At 44.0% G+C, this 11,029-nt stretch overlaps 1 protein-coding gene across 1 annotated transcript; it reads left to right on the plus strand.

The window, feature by feature from the left end:
• The first annotated feature begins 5,356 nt into the window (after positions 1-5,356).
• On the plus strand, positions 5,357-9,635 carry LOC128745679 (uncharacterized protein K02A2.6-like). Its single transcript, XM_053842757.1, has 4 exons — positions 5,357-7,851; positions 8,055-8,219; positions 8,265-8,362; positions 9,490-9,635. Exons 1-4 carry the CDS (start codon positions 5,357-5,359, stop codon positions 9,633-9,635), a joined length of 2,904 nt encoding a protein of 967 aa, XP_053698732.1.
• The last annotated feature ends 1,394 nt before the right edge of the window (positions 9,636-11,029 follow it).

Consider the following 11,029-nt stretch of genomic DNA (forward strand, 5'->3'; position numbering starts at 1 on the left):
AATTTGTATTTCGCTTGTATAGGAGCCCCCCCTCCTAAAGTAGGGAGGGGTCCCAATTCGTCATAGAAAAAATTTTGGTCTCCAAAAACACACACATGCCAAATTTGGTTCCATTTGCTTGATTAGTTCTCGAGTTATGAGGAAATTTGTATTTCATTTGTACAGGAGCCCCCCCTCTTAAAGTGGGGAGGGGCCTAATTCATCATAGAAAATATTCTTGCCTTCGAAAACCTTCACATGCCAAATTTGGTTCCATTTGCTTGATTAGTTCTCGAGTTATGAGGAAATTTGTATTTCGCTTGTATATGAGCCCCCCCTCCTAAAGTAGGGAGGGGTCCCAATTCATCATAGAAAATATTCTTGCCTTCGAAAACCTTCACATGCCAAATTTGGTTCCATTTGCTTGATTAGTTCTCGAGTTATGAGGAAATTTGTATTTCGCTTGTATAGGAGCCCCCCCTCCTAAAGTGGGGAGGGGTCCCAATTCATCATAGAAAAAATTTTGGTCTCCAAAAACACACACATGCCAAATTTGGTTCCATTTGCTTGATTAGTTCTCGAGTTATGAGGAAATTTGTATGGAAGCCCCCCCTCTTAAAGGGGAGAGGAGTTATAATTCCCCTTATAAAGAGGGGAGGGGTCTCAAATTACCCTAGAATAAATTCTTGTCACCGAAAACACCCACATGCCAAATTTGGTTCTATTTGCTTGATTAGTTCTCGAGTTATGCAGAAATTTGTGTTTCATTTGTATGGGAGCCCCCCCTCTTAGTGGGGGGAGGGGTCTCTAACCATCACTAAAACCTTCCCTGGCCCCAAAAACCTCTACATGCAAATTTTCACGCCGATTGGTTCAGTAGTTTTCGATTCTATAAGGAACAAAATACAGACAGACAGACAGACAGACAGACAGACAGACAGACAGACAGACAGACAGACAGACAGACAGACAGACAGAAATCCTTCTTTATAGGTATAGATAAAGTCGCCCGCTGTTATCTGATTTTGTTACGCTATTTTTGAATGAACCCTTCGTACAAATATTGTTTTCGATTGCTTCTTGCAATGCTTTAACATTGCTATATTTTAACTTACACAATTGACTATTATTTTATGCTTTTTAATCAAATTTGAATATAGGTCCAACTTGCCCCGGTAAATGGGGCAAGTGGGACCTATCGCCATAATTTTGAAAATTCTCCAGATTCATTTCATGTAAATTGATAAGCTTTTCTCGTAATTAATCCTTCGAAGTGATACCACTGAAGAATTTCTGTGCTGAAAGAATTTTGAAATAATCATAGGTATAGAAAACACAGTGGAATTAACCCAAACTATGCATTTTTTAGGCCCCGCTTGCCCCGGTGTACCTTAACTATTTCTCGTTCTAAAAATTGAATTGACAGCATTGTGCAAACTGGTTGTTTAAAAGTGCGCAAAACCCTCTATAAAGCTTCATTGCAGCTTTAAAAGCAGCTATTAACAAGCTCGAAGCTTGATAAAATTACCAGATTTAGATGTTTAAGAGCTGAATAAATTTTATGCTATTGTGCCTGGCAGCTAAATCTGGATTATTTTCCCTAATGCCAATGTATATGTCGGAACGAAACAGCTATAAGGAAATCAGAGGCTGTGATATATACGCGATCTAAAGTAAAATACGTGCGGTACGAATGATGACAAAAGGCAAAGTGTTTATTTAAGTTTATATATACGGTAAATCGGAAATCCTTCAATTTGGGTAACACCAAGGGATAGTTTGTACTCTACGTTAACACTCCTCCTCAAACAATCACGCCTTAATACCCATGGTCAAACAATGTTTGCTAAATAACATTGGCGTTAAGCCTTTGGTGAGAATATCTGCTGGTTGATCTGCTGACGGAATATACCACAAATCCACCTTTTCATCCTTAACGCATTTTTTGACGAAGTGTAGTTTCACGTCAGTATGCTTCAGCTTCTTTGAAGGACCATCGGACTGAGCGATAGCAATTGCAGACTGATTGTCCTCGAATATCTGTGCCGCATTTTGATCCCAGATGGCTAACTCGTTGAACAGTTTACAAATCCACAAACTATCACAGATACAATCTACCAACGCACAGCACTCGGCTTCGGTTGACGAAAGTGCTACGGTTCTCTGCTTTCTGGTACTCCAAGCTGTAGTAGATCCGTAAATTTGAACAAGGTATCCAGGCACAGAATGACGGTCATTAATGTCAGTGGCCCAATTGGCATCAGCAAAACTCACGATCTGACGACAAGGTAATTCTTTTCTGGTGTAGACTAATCCATAATCCGGCGTTCCTCTCAAATACCGGAGTATTCTTTTCACATGTTTCCAATCATGCTCCGAAGGGTTAGACTGGAACTGGCTGAAATACGACACCGCTGCACTTAGATCCGGACGACAGGTAACTGCTAAGTAAGTAAGACAGCCGATGAGCTCCCGATAAGGTTTATCTAGCTTTTCTTGCGAGACAGCTTTCAGGAGTTGGAGACCGGCTTCCATTGGGGTTGTTGAGGGCTTGCACGCCTCCATGCCAAACCGTTTCAGCACGGCATTCACATAATGTGGCTGACTAAGCTTCATTACTCCTTTTTCTTTGTCATAATCAATCTGCAAATTCAGAAACATACAAGCATTTCCAAGGTCTTGCATTGCTACAACACGGAGGATGGTCAGAAATGCGTTCCAATCACCTCAGGGGTTCCGCAAGGTTCCATACTGGGCCCGGTGTTGTGGAACGTCATGTATGACGAGGTGTTGAAGCTAAAGTTTCCGGTAGGGGTGGCGATTGTCGGCTTTGCGGACGATATCACCTTGGAAGTCTACGGTGAATCTATCAGAGAGGTTGAGTTGACGGCTGCTCACTCTATAAGCATTGTTGAAGATTGGATGCGATCCAGGAAACTGGACCTAGCGCATCATAAAACGGAGGTTATCGTGGTTAACAACCGCAAGTCGGTGCAGCAAGCAAATATCAGTGTCGGGGACTGCACTATTTCGTCAACGCGGTTCTTAAAACTCCTTGGAGTCATGGTCGACGACAAGCTCAAGTTCGGGAGCCACGTCGACTATGCCTGCAAGAAGGCTTCCACAGCTATTTCGGCATTGTCTCGTATGATGTCTAATAGCTCTGCGGTATATGGCAGCAAGCGAAGGCTTTTAGCCAACGTGGTCCAGTCCATACTCAAGTATGGCGGGCCGGTGTGGTCATCGGCGTTAGGTACCAAAAGCTATCTAGCCAAGCTGGAAAGCACCTATCGTCTCATGTGCTTAAGAGTGGCGAGTGCGTACCGCACAGTTTCACATGACGCAATCTGCGTCTTAGCGGGTATGATGCCTATTGGTATCATCATCAGCGAGGACGTAGAGTGCTTCAACCAACGTGGAACTAGAGGCATACGGAGTACCACAAGATCGGCCTCGATGATCACATGGCAGCGGGCATGGTCTGATTCCACAAAAGGCCGGTGGACACATAGACTTATCCCGGAACTATCCGGATGGGTCAACAGGCGTCATGGCGAAGTCAACTTCCACCTGACACAGATTCTGTCAGGGCATGGTTGTTTTAGACAGTATCTGCACAAATTTGGGCATGCGGAGTCCCCCGAGTGTCCTGAATGCGCGGACGTTGAGGAAACTGCAGAACATGCTTTCTTCATATGCCCTCGTTTCGAGGGCGTGAGAAGCAACATGATGGCAGTTAGCGGACAGGACACTACTCCGGATAACTTAGTCCAAAGGATGTGTTCTAGCTCGGACGTCTGGGGTGCGGTCAATGCGGCTGCTACCCAGATCGTACTTGAGCTACAAAATCGTTGGAAAGCCGATCAACGGCGAATAAACAGCCTAACTACCATAGTCCAGTAGTTATCTAAGAGCGTGCGTTAAGCACAATAGCCCCTCCCTGAAGTAATACCGATAAGGTGGTTCCAGGGGGGATTGAGGCTGGAGACTCGAGTAGGGTTTTAGTGGGTCTGGATCTCCACGATCTTCACGGGATACCAAACCCCACTCCCTGCCCAAGTAACCACGAAGCTTTATATCAATTCAATTGTAATGCTTTATAGTGCGCTACAAAGCATATCATATAATGTATTATTTTCTTACATGTACAATAAATGCAGTAATAAAGTGGAAAAGGGCCCCACTATTGTCAAATTAAAGCTGCATTATGATAGCAATTGCTAAAGCACCATTACGGCATGAATTAAACATCACTTCGCCTGCATTATCGACATATCGTTATTTTTAGCCTGTTTGCGAAAAAAATATAAAAACATCAATTCGGCCGGCGTGTCAAAAGACAAAAATAAATATATTTCATATTTATTTTTTAAGTCCGCTGGTTCTAGCAGCTTCTCAAGCTATGCGTTACTGCATTATTTACGACGAATGGATTTTTTTTTGCATTTCAAATGTTACCTTTAATGAGACTTGAACCTGATGGGTGCGTGTATCCCTGCATGGTTCATTTGCTGGCGCCTTTGATATCTTAACCACAGCTGTTATAGATGAGTGGGTTGTAATTAGTCGTACTTAAATCGTCGTTCGTAGTTGATTTTAGAATTCAATTGGTTGAAAAAAGACAGCAGCAGTTAGGTGAAACAGAGTATGAGTAGTGGCCGTAAATAAGCAAAAACGAAGTCAGGTATAAGCATTTTATTAACATTTACGGTACGTTTTAAAGATTTGTCCTAAAGCTTGTAAGCAACATATTGTAACATTATATACGCAAATAGTGTTTTTAATAATGCTAATTTACGATAATGCTTAAACGCATTAGCAATGTTTATACAAAAGTTTTAACCATGCGAATTGCTGATATACCGCTGTCTGGTATTAGCGATGCCGAGCTACAGCCAATATGGGGTTATGCATTAATGCTTGTGGTTACTTGGGTGAGCTGTCTTTTCAGGTGTCTGATAGCAGATTTCCCTACTCGTTAAAAAAAAAAAAAAGGTCTTGCATTTTGAACTCTGTTGAAGGCAACTGGAGCAGAACTGGGAGCACGTCATTGCTCGTTCCCTGTTTCATCACTGGGCTCTTCCTGACAGCTACGCTGTCACTGCGACAGAAGCCGATCAGCCGTCAAACGACTTACATATAAAAGTTGCTGTTAGCGTGATAAATCATATCTTTTACTAAATATACGTTATAGTTTTAATTCGATTATTCGCGTTAGCATAACTACTTGATGTTCGGCTAATATCACGTCCCCTGCCTGTTCGCAAGATACAACAGTGGCGACTCGGGTTCGTGGTTTCAGTTCGCTCGCGTAGTGAAAAAAATCGCAAGGAAAAAAATCACGGTTTCCCACGCGGTAGTATAACCTACAAAAGGCATGGATCAGCAACAGCAGATTCCGGTGGAAACACTTATTCTGCAGGTTCTTCAGCAGCTCCAGCAGCAGCAAAGTGTCACGAATCAGCTTATTGCTAGCCAACGTGAAGCACAGGAACATCAGCGATTGTTCATGCAGCAGAATAGAGAGGCGATCCAGAATATCAGACTGCAGGTTCCGGAGAGCCCGGAAACGATCCTTGATTCGGTCGCTGCTAATATCAAGGAATTTCGATATGACATTGAGGAAGGTGTAACGTTCGCGGCATGGTTCTCGCGGTATGATGAGTTGTTCGCAAAGGATGCTGCAAGGTTAGATGACGCAACAAAAGTGAGGTTATTGGTCCGGAAGTTGGGAGCAGCCGAGCATGAACGCTTCGTTAGTTTTATTCTGCCAAAGGCTCCCAAGGATTTTAACTTCAGCCAGGTTGTGGAAAAGCTGAAAGCTTTGTTTGGAGCAGCGGAATCAATGGTTAGTAAGCGTTACCGGTGTTTGCAGACCGCAAAGGCTCCAACGGAGGACTACCTGTCTTACGCTTGTCGTGTTAATAAGAGCTGTGTACAATTCGAATTGGCGAAACTGTCAGAGGAGGAATTTAAGTCTTTGATGTTCGTGTGCGGGTTGAAAGCTGAAAGTGATGCTGAGATTCGCACCCGTTTACTTAGCAAGATCGAAGAAAGAGGAGATGTCACCTTGGAGCAGTTGTCAACCGAATGCCAACGGTTAATGAATCTACGTCATGATACGGCTATGATCGAGGGCAGTTCGAATGCGGTCAACGTCATCAGCGGAAGACAGCAGAAATTCCATAAGTTCCGGAAACAGTCGGTAGCGAAGAAGGACAATTCGCCGAAGCAGTATTCGTCCAGTATGGAGAAAAGGCCAACCGGTCCATGTTGGACATGCGGGTTAATGCATTTTAGTCGGGACTGTACATACAGAAATCATCAGTGTTCCGATTGCAAGCGTTACGGCCACAAAGAAGGCTATTGTGGAAGTGCACGGAAGAGTCGTCCGAACTACAAACGGAAGTCCCAGCGCGTGACGGTAGATACGAAGACCGTCCGAGTATCAGTTGACATGGTGCGGGGTAGAAGAAAGTTTATTCCCGTTATGTTAAATGGTGTGTCCGTTCGGATGCAGTTTGATACCGCTTCAGACATTAGTGTCATATCCGTACAAACATGGAAGCAGCTAGGACGACCGCAAGTAAAGCCACCGTCAGTGAATGCCAAAGCAGCCTCGGGTGACCCACTCAAGCTGGTGTCACAGTTCGACTGTTCAATAAGTGTTAACGGGGTAACACACGTAGGCACGATTTTCGTCGCGGAAAAAGATTTACATATCTTAGGACTTGACTTAATCGAGGCATTCCATCTAGATTCGGTTCCGATGAATGCATTTTGCAACGTAGTTTCCGTTTCTCCATCCTTAGCGGATCGTCTTAAGGCGCAGTATCCACAAGTTTTTAGTACCGAGCTAGGTAAATGTATAAAAACTACAGTGAAGCTCGAATTAAAGCCAGATCAAATGCCAGTTTTTAGTCCTAAACGTCCGGTGGCGTACGCTATGTACAGCGCAGTAGACGATGAGTTGCATCGGTTGGAGAGCATGAATATAATAACACCAGTAGATTACTCTGAGTGGGCAGCTCCGATAGTAGTGGTCCGGAAAGCAAACGGCAGCATACGAATTTGCGGAGACTACTCCACTGGTTTAAATGAGGCTTTACAACCACACCAGTATCCGCTACCGCTTCCCCAGGACATTTTTGTGAAGCTGGCTCATTGCAAGGTGTTTAGCATTGTTGATATGTCCGAGTCCTACCTTCAGCTGGAAGTCGACGAAGCCACCAGTAAACTCCTGGCTATTAATACCCACAGGGGCATCTTCAAGGTAAATCGTTTGGCGCCTGGAGTGAAAGCAGCACCGGGAGCGTTTCAGCAAGTCGTCGATGCAATGCTAGCAGGTCTGCAGCACACGAGCGGTTACCTCGATGACATCATCGTAGGCGGCCGCAATGAAGAAGAGCACTGGGAGAATCTGAAAGCACTATTCGAGCGTCTACAAGAGTTTGGGTTTACCATCCGGTTGGAGAAGTGCTCGTTTGGCTCTCGTCAGATTGAGTATCTGGGGCATCTGATGGATCAACATGGTGTTCGGCCGGACCCTGCTAAGGTTGCCGCAATTAGGCAAATGCCTCCTCCTGTCGACGTGTCCGGCGTTCGTGCTTTTCTAGGAGCCGTTAACTATTACGGCAAGTTTGTGCCTAACATGCGCGCTCTACGGTTCCCGTTGGACGAGCTACTGAAGGCAGGCACAAAGTTTAAGTGGACATCGGCGTGTCAATCAGTGTTCGACAAATTTAAAGAAATCCTTTCGTCGGACCTGCTCTTAACGCATTATAACCCGGAGTTGGAAATTATCGTTGCTGCTGATGCGTCCTCCGTTGGCTTGGGAGCCACGATTAGTCACCGTTTTCCCGATGGGTCAATGCGAGTTATCCAACATGCATCCAGATCCCTCGCCCCAGCAGAGCGGAATTATAGTCAACCTGATCGAGAGGGCTTAGCTTATTTGCGGTCACGAAGTTTCATCGCATGATTTTCGGCCGCAAATTCCGGTTACAAACTGACCACGCACCGTTGCTTCGTATTTTTGGGTCAAAGAAAGGTATTCCCGTGTATACCGCCAATAGATTGCAACGGTGGGCCTTGATGCTGCTCATGTATGACTTTACGATCGAATACGTGGCCACAGAGAAGTTCGGTCACGTCGATGTGCTGTCTCGGCTTATAAACCAACATGTTCGGTTGGATGAGGATTATGTCATCGCAGCTGTCACCCTCGAAAAGGATGTTGGGTTAGTAGCTTTCGATTCCCTCAACGTCTTTCCGCTCCATTTCAGAGAAGTTCAGCATGGTACGCGGAGCAATCCGATACTCAGCAAGGTGGTTCAGTACATCCATCAAGGCTGGCCAGCCAAGCAGGCCATCACATCCAATCGTGAGTTACAGCAATTCTATAACCGTCGAGAATCGCTCACGACCGTACAAGGATGTGTACTTTTCGGAGAGAGACTTGTCCTTCCAACTCAGTTACGTATGCGCTGTCTAAACCAACTGCATATCGGTCATCCTGGAGTGGGAAGAATGAAGGCCATCGCTCGAAGTTATGTCTACTGGCCGGCGATAGACGCTGAAATTGAACAAATGGTGAAAGCGTGTTCGCAATGCGCACTTGCTGCAAAGTCATCACCTCGTGTTTCACCTGTACCTTGGCCAAAGCCGCAACGGCCATGGCAGCGAGTGCATATTGATTACGCTGGACCAGTCGACGGGGACTATTTTCTACTGGTAGTGGACTCCTTCTCCAAGTGGCCCGAGATAGTGCAAACAAACCGTATCTTAACTACAGCTACCATCAAGATTTTGCGAAGTCTTTTCGCACGGCTAGGCATGCCGGAGCTGTTAGTATCTGATAACGGTACCCAGTTTAAAAGCGCAGAGTTTGCACAGTTCTGTATCCTGAATGGCATCGAACACATCACCACGGCACCTTTCCACCCACAGTCTAACGGGATGGTGGAAAGGTTTGTCGATACGTTTAAAAGAGGAATTAAAAAGATTCAAGAAGGGAAAGGCCCACTACAAGAAGCATTAGATTTGTTTTTGCTGACGTACCGAAGTACTCCAAATCCGTATGCACCGAATGGAGTATCGCCATCAGAAGCTTTGTTTGGACGTCGAATCCGAACCCATCTCGATTTGCTACGACCACCAGCAGATCGCCAGCAACTATTCAAGGAAGTAGACCAACACGAAAGCAGTCGATCCTTCAACAAAAGGGATGCTGTGTACGTCAAGATTTACAGTCGAAATACTTGGTCGTGGGTTCCTGGTACCATCGTAGAACGAATTGGGAAAGTCACGTATAAAATAACGTGGAGACAGAAAAGCGTCGCTTAGTGCGATCACATGTGAACCAGTTAAGGAGCCGTTCATCGCCACGTACTGGAAGTGCATTTAATAAATCTAAATACCAGCTTCCTTTGGATGTATTGCTGGAAGCTTGGAAGTTGCCGAGTACAGCTGCGTCAGTGCAACCCACTACGTCTGAAATTGCGTCTGCAGTTACGAAGAGTGCGGAGGTAGATCGGCACATCCCGTCCATATCACCACCACCACCAACGGTCCCGATAAGCCAGGTGCGCCCCGCAGATTTGGGCGAACTTCATTCAACAACCGTTCCTAACCAGTCATCAACCTCCTATCGCTAGCACTCCTTTGGTACACCAACCACGACGTTCTCTGAGGACTAGAAGAGCACCCCCGCGCTTGAACGTGTACCATCGCTCTTAAAGGGGAGATGTTGAAGGCAACTGGAGCAGAACTGGGAGCACGTCATTGCTCGTTCCGTTTCATCACTGGGCTCTTCCTGACAGCTACGCTGTCACTGCGACAGAAGCCGATCAGCCGTCAAACGACTTACATATAAAAGTTGCTGTTAGCGTGATAAATCATATCTTTTACTAAATATACGTTATAGTTTTAATTCGATTATTCGCGTTAGCATCCCAAGTAACAATTTCAATTTTAAGGTGCACTTGAAGAGGTTTCCAGCATTTGCTGCTTAAACCCGATCTCAAAACTTGTAATTCTACAAAACTGCGATAAAACAGCCATAAAACCCTTATAGGCCGAGGGAGGCCCACACTAAAGAAGATTCTCAAGAAAATTTCCAAAGATCCTTTTAAAACTTGTAATTCTTATCGATATCTATTTATAATGACTTCCAAGAGTCGCTAGAAACAAAAAGAAAACTGCCACAAGTGTTGATGATTTTATGGTTGTCTCTTCAAAGAACACTTGCAAGACATCATACACTTCTCACAGCCTTAAATGTTTTAAATTGAACAAGAGCTATAAGCTATAAGCATTCACAGATATTGCTATTTCGAAATGGGTATAAATGAAAGTTGAAAATAAAAATGGTGATAAAAGCAACCGCTTTGTTGCTCATAAATGAGAAATTTTTCATGCCACGCTCGGTTTGTCGATGTTTTGTGACTTGAAAGTTGGAATATTTTAACGCGCCAGTTATTTTTGCTAGATTATTGAAAAATTAAATTAATAAAAAAAATTAATGATATAATGAAGAAGTTGATAGCTACCAAATTTTTAACTAATTGTGACAAAAAGGCTTTTATATGTCTAAATATTTATTTAAAAAGATAAGATCACTAATAGTATTGCATAATACCATATTTATAAGCACCCATATGCAATTGACTACAATTTCAAAAGTAATCAAAATAGCCCTGTTCGCCATTTTTTCAATGGTTTTATCCAAATCAACCCGAAAGCGCTTATTAGACTAACATTTCTTGCACAAACCAAAGAAAATTTTTCCAAGAGCGCGATAAGTTCATCAATACTTATTGTATTCTTGAAGAAGACAAGTTGCGCTTGAATAAGAATTGTTTGAATTACTTGAGGGCACCAAGTTTTTGCAAGATAACCATTCTAGTATAAACAAAGAAAACATCAACGAAGTATCGACGTAACGTGTTGTTTGTGCTGTTTGGACTGCACGACAGTTCCAAGCGTTTAATTTACAATTGGTATTGGTACAACTGTTTTAAAAATTATGCTTCAATTGCTTCAGTGCCTT

Source organism: Sabethes cyaneus, chromosome 1 (genome assembly GCF_943734655.1).
Source record: "Sabethes cyaneus chromosome 1, idSabCyanKW18_F2, whole genome shotgun sequence".
NCBI classification, from domain to species: Eukaryota; Metazoa; Arthropoda; class Insecta; order Diptera; family Culicidae; genus Sabethes; species Sabethes cyaneus.

Coding starts and splice junctions, on each gene's coding strand:
- LOC128745679 (XM_053842757.1), top strand. CDS start 5,357: ATGGATCAGCAACAGCAGATTCCGGTGGAAACACTTATTCTGCAGGTT. Junction 7,852..8,054: donor CGTTTTCCCGATGGGTCAAT/GCGAGTTATCCA, acceptor TACCGCCAATAG/ATTGCAACGGTGGGCCTTGA. Junction 8,363..9,489: donor GCAGGCCATCACATCCAATC/GTGAGTTACAGC, acceptor TTGCGTCTGCAG/TTACGAAGAGTGCGGAGGTA.